This window comes from Anguilla rostrata, chromosome 13, assembly GCF_018555375.3.
Source record: "Anguilla rostrata isolate EN2019 chromosome 13, ASM1855537v3, whole genome shotgun sequence".
NCBI classification, from domain to species: Eukaryota; Metazoa; Chordata; class Actinopteri; order Anguilliformes; family Anguillidae; genus Anguilla; species Anguilla rostrata.
Genome location: NC_057945.1, coordinates 30,448,680 through 30,464,532, shown reverse-complemented (window position 1 = coordinate 30,464,532; position 15,853 = coordinate 30,448,680). Strand labels below are relative to the sequence as shown.

The 15,853-nt window shown below is 40.0% G+C and overlaps 1 protein-coding gene across 1 annotated transcript in view; it reads left to right on the top strand.

The window, feature by feature from the left end:
* The first annotated feature begins 6,994 nt into the window (after positions 1-6,994).
* Positions 6,995-15,853, top strand: part of LOC135237397 (cadherin-4-like) — a 218,278-nt gene continuing 209,419 nt past the window's right edge. Inside the window, exons 1-2 of the mRNA XM_064304530.1 lie at positions 6,995-7,274; positions 9,358-9,457. Coding sequence (XP_064160600.1) covers positions 7,197-7,274; positions 9,358-9,457 — 178 coding nt within the window. The 5' untranslated portion in view covers positions 6,995-7,196. The remainder of the gene's footprint in view (positions 7,275-9,357; positions 9,458-15,853) is intronic.

Here is a 15,853-nt window from a genome sequence, read left to right as displayed (position 1 = left end):
ATTTTTAGCAGAGGTGATTGTGAACAGTTTAACTCCAGTTTGGGATAGGTAGTGCTGCAAAGCTCAAAAAGCAAACCGCTATACCCAAGTGTAAACTTTTATCTTGCCTTAAAAATCCTGTACTGCGTCTTCTCAAAAAACTTGACAACTTGTTGACAAATTAAAAATAACAAAGGTGAAATGAAGTAAATGATTGATTTTTTTTGTAATTTCACTGAAAATGGTAATTTATGCAAAAATATTGAAGAAACAACTTGCTAAATATTTTTGTATAAATAAAAGGTTTGCTAGTTGAATCAACTTAATTCACATGATTACTTAGTTTCATATCTCAATGGATAAAAAGCATAAATAATTATGTAGGTTCAATGTAATTACGCTTTATGGAGGAAATCCACATTAGTTGTACTTAAACCAGCTATGTTAATCTGACAGTAATGGCTCATGGCATTTACTTAATAATACCCTAATTAGAAAGGACTCAAAAACCTCAATGCAATTTTTTTCCTTAATTTGTCGGAATAGAGACAGTGAAATATTTTTTAGAGTGATTTCCCCCTGAATTTGATGGGTGTCATTTGAAACAGGGACCAATGCCTCATTTTGTGTCACTGCCAGATTCAGTCTCCGGTGGACTCGGCCCCAAGTGAGGGGGAAGGGGTGGGGTGCTGGGGCGTTGAAGTTTTAACAGCACCATGCGAACGTGCGGCCATGTTTCTGTCTGTGTACCTTTGTCATGGCGTGACCTACAATGTGGAATTATCATAAAGCTGTCACATTTTTATTTCTGAAGCGAGGACAAATTATCTGCTGTTCTTGATACTGCATGACCTCGATTACTGTGGTTCCTCTCTCCAGCTCTCTATCAGAACTCATTGGTACGTAGAGATATATTATTAAAATGTAAAAAGACCGCATTAACCACATGCAGTACATTAGTTAAAGGGTACATTTCCAATATTTCCCAATTATTAAAATGTTTGGCAACGTTATCCAAATATATCGGTCACAGAAAACTTTTTGCTCAATAAGTGGTACCGGGGATCTGAAGCCACGGCGAAAAACTACTCCAAAACGCAAGAGCTCCCAGTGGTTGTGTTACAGGGAGATAGCACTTCAAATGAGAGAACTGCAGCCTCCACCAAAGCTTTTGTAGGCTTCACTACAGGACTTTGACAGGTTTGGCCAGTCAATGATTACCTCACAAAGGTATAAGCCAACACCTTTTAGTTTTCTAGATTTCAGCGTTTATCATTGCTACACAAAAAAAGACAAGAAAACAACAGCCTGTATAAAAAGTTGCGCAGAAGCCAAGTGATAAACGAAAATGAAGAGGGAACAAATGTAGAGCTGCAACAAGTGAAAGCTTATTGATTTTAGGAAGCACAAAAGCTCACAGTGGCTTCTTAAGTGCTCAAAAACAAATACAAACAGCACAGTGACTCAGCATATGTCTGCACTCAGGTGAATGCTACAGCCTACATTTTGACCCCAATATTCATCAGGCAGCATTCAAGGCAGACAGCCGCTACAGCTTTTAGCATTTGTAACTGGTAACAAAAAATAAAAAGTGAAAAGGAGTCTTGGCTTTAATGGATGGGTGAGGGGTGGTTCCAGAACTCAGAGGCTGGGAGACCCAGGAGTGTTTGCCATGGAGCGCTGGCTGAGTAGATGTTCCTCTGATTTACATGTACTGGGGTGTCAGTCCTACACTGTCTAGTACTTAAGAAAAAATAAAAGAGAGGAGAGAGCGATGAAGAGGATGGATGTGAGCGTTGTTTCCTGCGATTTCAAGCCATATGACATGGCTAAATCTCTATGATAAAGACCTTATGTTACGAGACAAAAACTAAAGCCAAAGTTGATGTCTCACAACAATGCTTTTGAAAAAGTTATAAAGGGAAAATTGTTTGTTACAACTCACTGGTTTGTTACATTGCACTGCCTAGCTTGATAACTCTCCGCCTGATAACCTGAGGATTCATTTGTGCTTGTGGCATCGACTCCCAGTTTACATTGCTGCTCAAATATGAGTATGCATTCTGTAGCTATTAACACACACAGTGTAAGGATTGCCTGCAGTTGTAGTTGTAAATTGACAGCAAAAAAACGCATCCCTTTTGAGCTCTCAAAAACAAAAAAAATATTACAAATGTTAAGCTGAAATATAACAGAAGAACACATGTAATACAAAATACATCTGTTAAAGAGCCAGTGTGTTACATTGCATGCTTCATATAACTTCATATATTTTTCTTATGCTGCTCCTTCAATGTGCTCTATTCAAAAAACCTGTTGGTTTCTGATGAATCGTGACACACGGGAGTTATCACTCTATGTTAAAGAATCACACGCGTTGCCATAAGACTCCATGAGATTGATTTATCGATGGGCAGTAATATTTCTTGCCAAAGTGATGTAGAACAAGAGCTGGCGTTATATCATGAATATCAGCACAGGTAGGGACTGTTGTTAGGTACCATGTACTGCTGAATGACAAGACAAGAAATAATTTGTAAGGTACTACAAATCCATTAATTCAATGACAGTTTGCAGGGTGTTAAATGCATAAATCACATTTTTCTGTTCCCTTGTATCTTCCTGTGTTTTGTTGATGTTTCTACTCACAACAGCCCTTGAATACGAAATTCAAGAACTGAGCAAAAAAGACAAAGTGCTATCTGTTCATAATCTCCGCTTCAGCACACTTTAGAGTGACTAAGTTCTTTCTGTGTGAGATCAGTGGTTACATTACTTTTACTGTCAGCTTTGGTTTGGTTTTGTCCGCTGCAGCAGCGGCATGATTGATTGGGGGCAGGATTTGGAGAAGGCCAGTTATGTTTTAGCATTGATTTAACATCAAGCACCTGTGGGCAAGAAACAAAGCAAAAATCATCAGTGTGAGGAAATGGTTTACTCTGGCCATTTATTGCATGTGCAGGACTGCAATTTCCTGGTGTGGTGCTGGTAGTGTTGGTGGTGGTGAGGAGGTGGGGTTAAATGGGGTGTACCAATACATTAAATGAAACTGTGAGCCCCTGGTCTGGCTGGTGCCACCACCATCCATTGCTGCAATAAATGATGCTGAAGCCTTGTTACACTGCTTCATCATAGCACAAATAGGTAAAAAGTCATATTTGTCAACAATTGAGTATGACTACAACCTGCGACACGTGCACATCTGTCAAAACATTGAATGCTATTACATGTCTAACATCTATGACACAATTCTATTTATATTTTGAGAATTTTTTTGTTTTTTTTGAAAAACCATTCCTTATAGGTTTAGTTTAAAACCCTAAGTGCCTCCTTGAGTTATGACAGTGTGCACAAGACCTTGTTTCACATTTTATCACCAGAAGTTATGTATTGAATGTTTCTGGTTCAAATTCAGCTCAGAGGAGCCAAAGAAGCAGTACGTGTGTGAAATTGATGGCTTTCTTTGCTATCAGGGCAAAACATTTAGCTGAGGTTTCTGTATTATTGAGTGCATTTCTGTCAACAGCCTTCATTTCTATGAAGGTGGAAATTGGCACGAAAATATACCAATTGTGATGTGAGTGAGCTCAGATTACACATTTGTCTTCTTTATGAATGACATTGTTTTAAAAAATAGAAACAGGAACTGGAAGACTGTGAACATCTCAGCAGGTATGGAATATTTTTTTCTGGGGAGTTTCTGGGGATGCTGAAGAACACAGAGAAAGAGAATGTGGCCTAAGAGATGAAATGTATGTGATCATATCCTATTCTCAAAATACCTCAAGCACTAATATATTTGCTGTTCTCAAGCTACCTCTTAAACCAGTAGAGTGAAATTACACTTGCAAATTTCTCAAAATATCATATCTATCTGTGCTACCATAATTCCTCTCTAGTTGTTTTAAAAAAAAAAAAATATCTAAAGCACAGTAGTTTTCCTTTGGACTGGGCAACTGGACTTTCCAGTTTCTCTATATTTACGGCTCTCTCACTTGATATAAGGACCCCTGGTCTCCTAACAGTGAAACAGCACTCTAATCAGGCTGCATTACTGCTTTGGATTTACTTTGTCTTTAAATGGCATTGATGTATAAACAAAACCTGGGGTTGTAAATGTATAAATTGCATTGGTCTTTCCCCCTGTATTTTACTACGTTTTCTTAATGAATTTTCTCACAGCGGCTCTTGAATGCTTAGGCTTGACTATTTGTTTTAACATTGTTCTCTATCACCTGTGTAGTTTGTCTTTTAAACTTTATACAAAATTAAGAATTATGTAATGTAAAATTGAATTAAATACCATAGGGATTTTACTAAGCAACTACCATTGTGAACTATGTGTGTTCTTGCATACCAAATAGCCTTCTACAAGGTGGGTTTGCATTTGTACATATAGCAGAAGAGCAAGGATCCAGACTCTTTGGGAATTTGGGTTGTTCAGAACTTTGAAATTTATGTAACTGAAATCAAAAGTCACTCATTTTAATTTGAATCATTACTGAAATTACTCTAGCCTTACTCTACTCTAGCGCCCAGTTACTTCCATTACTCTAGCCTTATTTGTAAACAGTCTCTCATTTTGTAGCTATAAATTGTTTAAAATAACAGGCAACCTGTCTGTAGGATCTCATAACACTATTTTTCCAATGTCCAATGCTTCCAAAAGGTGAAGCATAAGGTGCAGCATAATAATATTCTGTCAATAGTTAATGACAGCAAACAAAGAAAGTTACCCGTCTTATTTTCTCAAAACCAAAACCATTACAATCTTGAAGTCTTAAAGGATGTAACCAATGTGTGTGTTGATTACAGAACTGTTGATTGAGAAAAGTGCTAGAAGGGTCCGCAGGGTGAATTTTTGAGCTCAAAGCAAACCAGGAATGGTTCTTGAAGCGTCATATAGGCCAAGACATTAGTGAAGGAACGTTGTAAGCGGACCGGCTGTCAGTGGACACATAGCCAGCTTCAGACGACCCAGCTCAATGAAACTGCTTCAAGCACTATTCATTCATAAATACATCTGTAAAAGCGACAGGAATCGTGTGTTTTACGGAACATGAGAACATGCCAATGTTTTCATTAGCAGTTCCATTGGAAGGGTGGCACGGTGGTGCAGTGGGTAGCACTGTCGCCTCACAGCAAGCAGGGCCTCTTCTGTGTGGAGTTTGCATGTTCTCCCCCGTGTCTGAGTGGGTTTCCTCCGGGTACTCTGGTTTCCTCCCACAGTCCAAAGACATGCAGGTAGCCTAATTGGAGACTCAAGATGGGAGAGTCTGTAGATTTCACATCGCACCCTTGGATCTCTTTTCAACCCACAGTTCTTTCTGGCATGCTGTCAGTTATTCTATGAGAAGCAAACATCAGCCCACGATTGTTTGCATGCACTCTTTATGCAGCAGTGATATGACTGAAAATGGGGCTGAACTGTCATGTTGAGCGGATAAGCTCCGATATCCAGTGTCAGCTGAGGGTTGGGAATGAGAACTATTACCTTGCTATACGGGGAATCACACCAATCGGATTACAACAAAACACGCAAAACCTAATCCTTATCTGACTTGCTATATATCTCCAACCTGCAAGCACACATATTTGACTCATGCTGCTGAACAGGCAATACACATAAAAGTGTTACACTTTTTACACTTTATGTGATTGCACCACAACTAAATGGCTTCTCATTATCGTTAAAGAGGATTAAAAACCTCTTGCTTTGAACTCCCCAAACCGAAAGTGACACCTGCTCAGCCACAAGCAAATTCTGTCACCAGCTCAGCATGCATTTTAGATTCAGAAATGATGAGCAACTCACTCAAGAGGTATGTGACAGGTGACTGTGGATTTATGGCTGTATATTTTGTCATTATGTTCATTTCTGAAATGTCAGAATGATCCCATGTCCTCTGTGTTGTCACCTCCAGACCAGGGACCTCCGTTCCCTGATACTAACACTTTTGTGGTGCAGGCCATTAATGTTTATTTCAAAGATGGCATGATCATGGTGAGGATGATGATGACGATAATGATGATGATTACAGTTGCTGTATAATAATGACCATTTATAGGCCAATTATTAGCGGCTTGAAAAAATTTACATATAATTTGGGTTACCCAGTCACCTAGCATATTGAATTATGATAACCCTCATGTGAAATGAGGTTATCATACCTATCTGGTGATAGACATCCAGATATGATGAATTCGGGCATGATATATTTTATATAGTCACTATCTACTATCTTTGTCGTCTGTTCCATGCTCCTGCACTGCATCAGTAATTTAGCCGTGCGAAAAGTGAGCAAATGCCACTTTCCCAGTTAAAGGCAGTTCCTCTGAGATGGTCGATACTAGTAATCTGCCGCGTTCCTTTTGATGGGATTAACCTATCGCCGTCGTCAGATGTGGAAATCGAGCCACAAATCTGGAGGTTTAGAAGCGTCACTATGATAAAGCTTGTGACCCGGCCAAAACTCAAAGGACTTGAAAAACTTTAAGAATAAGTTCTAAGTACACTATTTCGTATCATAATGAAATTCGGTGGCATGTTTATATAGCATTATTACCTATTTGAAATACCATTTCATGTAGGCTAGCTGATTTCACATATGTAGCGACTGGTATAACCATCGTATCCATAAGCATAAGCTAATATTGATATTTAGCAAACACCAAAATATAAATATTAGCCTTTTTCTACGAAAGGTTTGTTGCATTTTTATCAGTGGTCTTTGCAATGAAAATCATGGAATCCGCATATTTTGCAGGTTCTCGGATACAATACAACCATATTTTCATTGAACATAGAACAGGTGCCTTCAACAGTACTTACGGTACTCTTAAGATGTAATATTACGACTCTAAATTATTACATTTTTCATTTGACTGTTTAAATTATACGATTTTAGATTTAACGGCGGATTTGGGGGAAAGCAGCACGTTTACCCCTACGAAAACCAACCGGAATCGAATTCATTCTCCAGGCCCTTTAAGTGGGATTGTCCCGCATTGTATGGTAGGAGGGGTTGAAGTGACGCTGGCTAGGTCTTTGCAACTGAGCTGAACACTGTTGTTCACCTGCAGTTCAGAAAGGGACGAGCCGGGACGGTCTTTAACAGTGCGTTATATTGCTCGCAGGACACTGCGGGAGCATCCACGAGGTAACGCCGGGGAATAGGAGCAGCGGCAAAGAGCACGCGCCGAATCCCTGTTCTGCTATGCTGCCGTTTCCGACAAAAATGAAAATTGTCTGCGCGATCTTACTGATGAGCGCCTCTTTACTGGGCACATCCTGGGTGAGTGTAGTTATATTATTTTAAATATCATTCATTTTGCATTGCATTTTTCAGCAGCATTGTTATGTAGGCTACTACTACTCTGAGTCAGCGCAGTGATACTATACTATGGCGTTGAGCCGCAACTTACAAACAGGAAGAAATCTTGCGCTTTTTTTATTTGAAGGAGTAATGTATTAGGTGCCATAAAAGTACGGTTTCTTTTGAAGCGTTTAGTCTGTCGTTTTTTTTCTTGCCAGGCATGTAGAATCCCACATTTTTTAACAAACACTCAGATGAGATGAGAAGAACAAACCACATGAATCGACCGGAAACAAAATTCATTTAGATCGCTTTTTTACGCATAGTGAAATTGCAGTGGTCCGCTGCTCGCAGCAGCCCACTTCACACGGTGCGGATGGTGCAGATTTTCATACATTAAACCTAATGATGATGGTGGTGATGAGGCAGGTTTCTTTATTTATAAATAGATTTATACATGTGTTGAATTGTGGATATTGTCCATATGGATATGCATACAGTTTCTTTAGCAAAGACGACAAATGAAGAATTAACAGTTTAATTTATGATTGTAGAACTGTTTATTGGTTCCACTGTGAAGGTACTCGTGGAATGCAGTCTCAAATAGATCAAGTGGTCATACTGATTTAGTAATTGTATAGCCTATTATTATTTGCGTTCAATGGAACGTCCGCTTGTTTTATTGGTATTAGTCGCAGTTTACTGAACTGGGGTTACCCCAAATAGTTATGCACATTTAACTATATGTTTCTTATTTTTATCAGTTTTATTAATTTCAAACAGAATTTTGAAGAAAACCCCGGGAAAGACTTCGAAAATGCTAGAAAATTAAACGTGTATCTGCTCTGTTAATTTCAGCGTTAACATCAGGTAATCACTCTTTCTGATTTACAGGAATCGCCTGGGTGCGGTAGCGGCAGCCAGGGTTATTCAAAAAAGGCTGAGAGATTAAATAGAATGCTACAGCGCCCAGTATTTTACGGATAGACGCGGTGTGCGGTGTGAGATCTGCAGTAGAGTAGCCTACCTACCCACTCCGATGCAGGCGCGCATCCTCTTCAGATTATTCTTCCATTCAGCACATTTCGGTCCAGCCCGTTGTTAAGGTAGCACGGACGTCCGCCTCTGTATTTTCCCCAGCCCTTGAACAATCGCAACCTCTTTCATTTAAGGGTATAAGTGGAGGTCTATATCTGACAGATCGCCTCATTAAGTCAGCAGCAGAGCAAAGTAACCTGATTATGGCCCTTTATACCTCATCGCATTGAACTAAACATCCGCAGCCCGGGTTAGACTACTACAAACTCACAGACCCAAGCTAGGAAAAGGGGTAGGCTTTCAGCACTGCAGGCAAGTCTCTACCTAGCAGGGCACAAACATTAAGGGTTTAATTTCGTGGTGACAGTTTGGACCCATTTTACTGGTGCTTTCATCTCCACAGATGTGTGTAAGGAGGATCAAAGTACACAAGACCATTTATTCTTAAAAAAAAAAGAAAAAAAGCGGTTTGCATTTTACAATGTCTTGTATCACTGTTATGTTATGACCAGCTTTTATCAGCATAATTACTATTGTCATCGTTATCGACATCATCATAATTATCATTCTTTTTTATGATTGTCATAAACTTAACTATTGCCATTGTTTCCATCATCATCATCATGTTCATCATTTCCATCTTAGCCATTCCCATATTATTATTTACGTGGTGATTATAGTAATTATCATCATCTTCATCATTGTTGTCACCATCATCATCATCATCACTTATCTGCTTCAATATCATGATCACAGCCACTGTCACAGTCCGGTTGTAGGCTGTGAAACTGCCATCATTTTTGTGCTATACAGCCTGGCAATTGTAGTGAAACTTGTGAATACGGAGAGCACTGTCCCCAGTTTCAGCCTTTCCTCCATTAAGGCGGCTGTTAGGATTATAATTGGGTAAACCAATCTTTTATCTGTTGTTCTGTACTTGGTTAATTAAGCCCGTAAGGTTTTTAACTGTAAGCTGCTCTAGATGCAGATCATCCCCCAACTGATGCTTTATTCTGTCTCCCAGGGCCTATCGTCTAAACCGCCATGCAGACCAGGATTTTCTGAAAGTTTCTATTCGGTGTTTGTTTCGAGGGATATACTTCAAGGACAGAGCAGTCTCAAAGGTAAGGCTTGCTGTGGGTTTAATGTCATGGACATTTTTATTTTTACACTGAAAGGTAAAATACCACAGGCCTTTGATCACTGTAGCAGAAGGTCAGGAAGACACACCATGGTAAAGCCAGCAGTGGCGTTGACGTTCAGACTGTTCAAATGCACTGAACGTGGTAAACAGTGTCTGACAGTGTTGGTATTGTTCAGGACACACATGTACTATGGTAAAGCTGACAGTGATATTCTGAGAAAAATTCACGTCATTGCAAAACCTATTAGAGGTTGTGGGTAAAAAATATGGGCATTAATATGACTAATTCAAAGCTGCATATGAGGGTTCAGTCTGGAACATCTGCAGGAATGAGAATAACTCTCTTTCAAAGCATCTGTTATGTCACAGCACATATAAAGGAAAGGTGACAATGTTTGAATTAATGTTTAGAATAACTATGGTTGACGAATATATATGTAAATTGTGCTGTTATCATAACTGTTGAAAAAGAAGATAAAATAATGGCTATCTTGGTCAAATATGCTAATTGCTTTTGTAAATGCATGGTATAGTGATATATTTCAGGCTGTGTGTCTCTGTATGCACAGCATATGGTGCATTGTGAATATATGACATCCTCAGATGCCTTTATCTCATGGGCTCTTTATACATACATTTGTTTTAGTAATGTTAGCATTGGTAAATTGTAGTGATTTGGCTTATCACTTTCTTTAGAAATATGGTAATCACAAAAAAAAGAAATATTGTAATCACAAATGTTCTTTGCAGTTCATTTGGAACTTTGAGCATATATGTGCTATGATTGATTGGGTGTGCGGTACAGTTTATGAAATGGTTGGTTTCCGTTTGGTCGGTCTCTATGCCCTACACACAGTTAGGGAAAGCACCATGTGGATTTTGCAACAGCTAGACATCTCTCTCCTACTCCTCTTTCATTCACACGCACACACACACACACACACACACACACACACACACAACTCAGGAAATTCAAAATCAAGTTTCTGTAGACACATACAGTTGGCTATGTGACTTCCCCGTCTAAGCTTTTGGATTTATGAATTTGTCAGCATGCTGATGTTTGCTGTGCCTGAAGTATCATGTTCCCTTTTCGCCTGTTTTTGTGTGTTTGATGAAATAAACCTCACTCTTCGAGCGAGACAGGCTTTCTTTTGCCAGGAGAATGGCACAGTTTGTCTCATTCAGGAATCCAGCAGGAAGTACACCAATAAAGCACAACAAGCTAAAGATTTATACTATTGGAACATTTTCGGCAATTTTTGTGGAATCTGATAGCATCCGTCAAATACAGCAAATTATGAATCAACATTTCCTTATCAACAATGATGGGGACCCCTAAATGACACAGGAAGCGTCTGACAGTTCCGTTCTGTGAGTTTTCCATTCAGAGATTAACAAAAAAGAGGGAAAAAGCTGAGACGGGCTGTTAACTCTAATCTTTTATTGTAGCTGGAAGAAAGTAGCAGTTTTCTGGGGAAGAACCTAAAAGGGAATCATTTAACTTATAATAACACCAAATACAGGATACTTAAAATTCTCTGTGCCTGCGCATACTTTTTTTCTGCCTGCAGTGAATCTGCTGCGGCACACTCGCAGTACCTTCGGTTTCGAGTCAATGGCATGACTGCTACTATGAACAGTGTTTGATTTTTACAAGTTGACTTGCACCAATGCACCCTTCAAATCATTTTTTTTCTGGCTGAATCAGTCTGTTGCTAATTGATAATCTATGTGGTAAATCTATTCTAATTACAGCAATAATGTTGAGATTATTGGTATTGTTTAAATTAATAATATAATTGGCATTTTATGCAGGGTCCTTAGGCTTTTAATGAAGAGTGAAGAGAAATAATGAAATAATTGTCCATTATTAGGCATTTTAAAACTGATCCAAGTAATGGATTGGTGACGAGGTGGCTGAATAGCAGAATAAATGTGGTATTGCGTCCCATCCCCTAGTGTGGGCGGGTGGGCATGAGGTTTGATTTGAAGCTTTGACACTAATAAGCTGAAAACACAGCGAAGGTCTGATTATGTTGGGGCATGGAGGGAGATCCACATGCAGTCCTGAAGGGGCACTCTACTTCTCTTCGGCATGAACATGTTATCAGTTTTAACATTAGTTTTCACATGCACATCTTTTCTTTGTGCAGTTTTTTTGCTACAGGAAAAAGCTGCAGATTAGCTTCTGTTGTCCCTATGCAGGTGCAGTTTGTGCATGGAGATCCAAGACTAGGCTACACTAAAGCCACAGTAACCAACTTTTTCAATGGTTGCCCTGCCCACAAGGACAGAGAATGTACCGAAAGTGATGTACAATAATTGCATACCGATGGTCATTGGAACAACTACAAAACATAGTTCTAATAAGGTACTATGTAACAGTCATTATGTAACTGTTATTCATAGCCATGAACACATTAAATCAAGTTCACACAGTAAGCATAGGCTAGGTCAGAAAGTTATGATAAGTCAAACTAGGAGGCTTGACAATGAGCTACAACATCAAGATAACAATACAAGTGCAATATAAGTGCTGAATGGAGGTACAAGCGTGCCTACATCTTGCTGTGTGTACAAATATATGAATATGCAAGGTCAGTCTCATTGTTGATAGGTTCAAAATGTGAACCAGCCTATGTCTTTGATTGGTGCACATTGTTGCAGAATTTGAGTGTACAAACACAATGTATGGTGCTGAGTGGACGGAGTGTAGCACAGTGGGTAAGGAACTGGGCTTGTAACCGAAAGGTCGCAGGTTCGATTCCCGGGTAGGACACTGCCGTTGTACCCTTGAGCAAGGTACTTAACCGAAATTGCTTCAGTATATATCCAGCTGTATAAATGGATACAATGTAAAATGCTATGTAAAAGTTGTGTAAGTTGCTCTGGATAAGAGCGTCTGCTAAATGCCTGTAATGTAATGTAATGTAATGCTGCATTTCATTCACAACAGCTCTTTCTATGATTGCTACTAATTAAGCATGATCGTTCCTCGTTATCTTTCTAAGAAATGTTAGTTACTGTTACTGTTAATCTACAAGATGTTGTGAAATAAAAACAAATAACGGTATCAACTAAATCACCTATTGATATTGTGAGCTCATTAATTGCTTGATAACTAATCAAGGAAAGCAAGCAAAAAACAGGTTGTGAGTAATCATTACTTTGAAGAAAATGGTTTTACTCCTTAATTTTCTGCTCTCCATCTGCCACTGATATGTATATATTTTTTAATAGAGTACCTTCATTATTTGTGTGGTATTTTAGCATAATGTGCCTTTAAACTTTGAAATGGTATTCATTTAATGATGCACCCACAAAAGCTGTGACTTCAGCCAGCTTGCAGTTCTCTTATCGTTCCCAGTGGAGGCACTGGTGGTTTTGACTGTTGAACAGAGTCTTGAGTCCATTTACGGTGATGTATATAGCTGGCCTGGCTGGTGAGTGTAGACTTTTAAAGAGCTCACAGAAAAATAAGGGCTCAGGGCAGTTCCTAAATAAGAACCTGAGAAACATCATCCTGGAAAATAATGGGTCAAACAAAACCAGGTCTGAAATATTGAAAAGTACTGTATGATGATGCTTCTGACGTTGATGTGCAAACCCTGATGGATGTGGACAGAATTCTGGAGGCGGAGTTGCATTAGCGGGAGCTGGCACGGAGCGCTGTCTGTCAGTATGCAGTCCGATGCCTTGTCCCGTGAATGCCCTAATTTCCTGTTTGGTAACCGCTGATGAATTCGACACATTCGCCGTGGCCCTGCTGCAGTTGAGGCTCACCTCTGCTCGCTGCTTAAATCGGGGGAATGAAACTCGAGTCCTGGCGGTGCCACCGTATCTGCAGTTTGAGTTTGCGGTTTCATTTCAATCAGCAGCCACTTTCGTACTTGGAAACACGGTGGGTTCTTTACCCAATCATTGACTTAATTTATTCACTTCTGGAAAAACCATCGGATGCTGCGGCCCACCAGGACCGGAGGCTGACAGCCCTGGCTTAAATGTTCATTGCGATCTCTGCAGGACCGTGGCTCTTTGTTCGGTCTACGTCTTGACTGAGTGTTTTTTCACGAGATTGTGGATTGAATTGCCATGCAGGGGGTGTGTGGATGCGCTGTCCTCATCTGCCTCCGCGTGGAGGTGAAAGCCCAGTCAAGCCATGTGGATCTAATAGAGCCAGTCTTACCAAGCATCTTGAGAAGGGTATGTGAGGGATTTTTTTTATTAAAAGATTTTTTTTTTTCAGAATCACAGTCACTGTTCTCGATCTGTACATGTAGGCAAGGTGCACCTGCATGCAATCTACACATGTAAGACATACAGTATTTAACCCTGTGCAATGAAAGAAATGTATGGGCACCCTATAAACAAACCAGTAATAATATATTTTAATATGTTAATACCTTAACAACGTGACATTTTTAATGGATATATATATATATATATATATATATATATAGTAATAAGTCTTATTATTTTATAGACAGTGGTGTCTGCACTGCAGTGCCCCTTCTGTACCCATGCAACTTTTTTTTCTTTCTGCAGTATTGCATCGCTTAGCTCCATTTCTGTCACCAGGCACACTGTACTGGCACGCTGTTCTGCACGCAAGGACCCAACAGCCCTCAGAATGTGACAGTGCGCTTTTCTGCTACAGACACACAATGCGAATATAGCATCTGCGATGACTGAATCCTCTCATAGTTTGCAAGTTTGGTTCAGGAGCCGTGTCACATCCCCCCTCAGTCATTCAGTGCTGTGTACATGGCAGGTTTTATTTCTTGTCGGTGATGCTACGCAGTAGATACAGTGGAGATGGTGCACCAGCAGGGTGTGTTTGTGAAGGCCTCTGAGCTGATGCGCTGTGGCATGGCGATGATTCTGTGTGCTTTCCAGCTGAGCAGAGATGAGCCTCCCCTTCCACACTTGCACATGCACACGCACACACGTACACACACACATACACACGCACATACACATGCACACGCACATACATACGCACGCACATACACATGCACACACGCACGCACGCACATACAGACATACGCACACATGCAAACACACACACACACGCACGCCTACACACACACATATGCATGCACACACACACACACACACATACATACACACGCACGTGCGTGCATACACACACACATGCACGCACACACACGCACAGACACACACACACGCACACATACATACACACGCACGCGCATGCACACACAAACACACACATACGCACACGTGCACACACGCACTCACACGCACACTGCACATAGCAGTGGATTAGCTGCGCATTGCAGTATAAAATATCACCTTGGACTGTTCCCCACGACAGGCATATACAAATGTAGGCAGAAGATTTGCATCAAGCATTGCATTAACTGATCTTGTGTGGGGTTTCTCTGGGGTAATTGATCTTAAAGCTCACGCCAGCAGCTCAGCAGACATTAAAATAAACACTAGAGATGAGAGAACATGCACACCGTTTCTTCAGCCACCGTAGAGACATATGCTGTACACAGCCTCCCAGGTCTCCTTTAAACCTTTCTTATATTTTACGCAATTGATAGCAGCAGACTGGTGCTTCAGTAGTCCAACTAAAAATAAGCATCATTTATTGGCAGTTACCTCATATGTGTCTTGATGTTTGTATTGATGTCTATGGTGAAATTGTTTCTGGCCATTAGAAGGCCCATGTTGAAATAAGGGAAGGTTGTTTTTTTTTTTGTTGTGTTGGAGAGATTTCCTCCTGATTGAAATACCCAGCAGCAATGTGTGCACTTGGCTTCCCTTAGGCTGATTTGAACCTTCATGATTGAAGCTGCGTTTTCCTTGGAAGTTTTCAATTGCGTCTGAAGTTTCTGTTTGTTATTTGCTTTGAGTGCAAGTCTTTTGCTACAGTAATGATGACACATGCTGTGGTCCCCATGAACCCTGCTACTGTTTGCTGATGAACAGGCTTCCATCTTAAATGCTGTTACTTTTAAAAGCAAGCAGTTGACAAGTTTTTCTTATGTCACATTCTTAGGAAAAAAAACCTCAAGTTGCACAACACAGTACATTTTTCATGAGGAGTAAAAACGAAAACACAGAGCCATTAGGGAAAGCGCCTGGAAAATGTTTCTCTGTACCCAGAAAAAATGTGGCTGTTAGCCACTTTTGGATGTTGGTGGAAAATGCAACAAGAAAGAAAACAGAAAAGAATCCGTCTGACATCTGGGTTCAGACATGAGCTCAACCCCAAATGTATATACTAAACCTAAATAGTGAGGATACACTGTTCATTCTTCCATTATATCACTGAACATCACAACGGTGTAATTCCAATTGGGATTTTAACCAAAAACCTGATGTGCATTCATGCCAATGG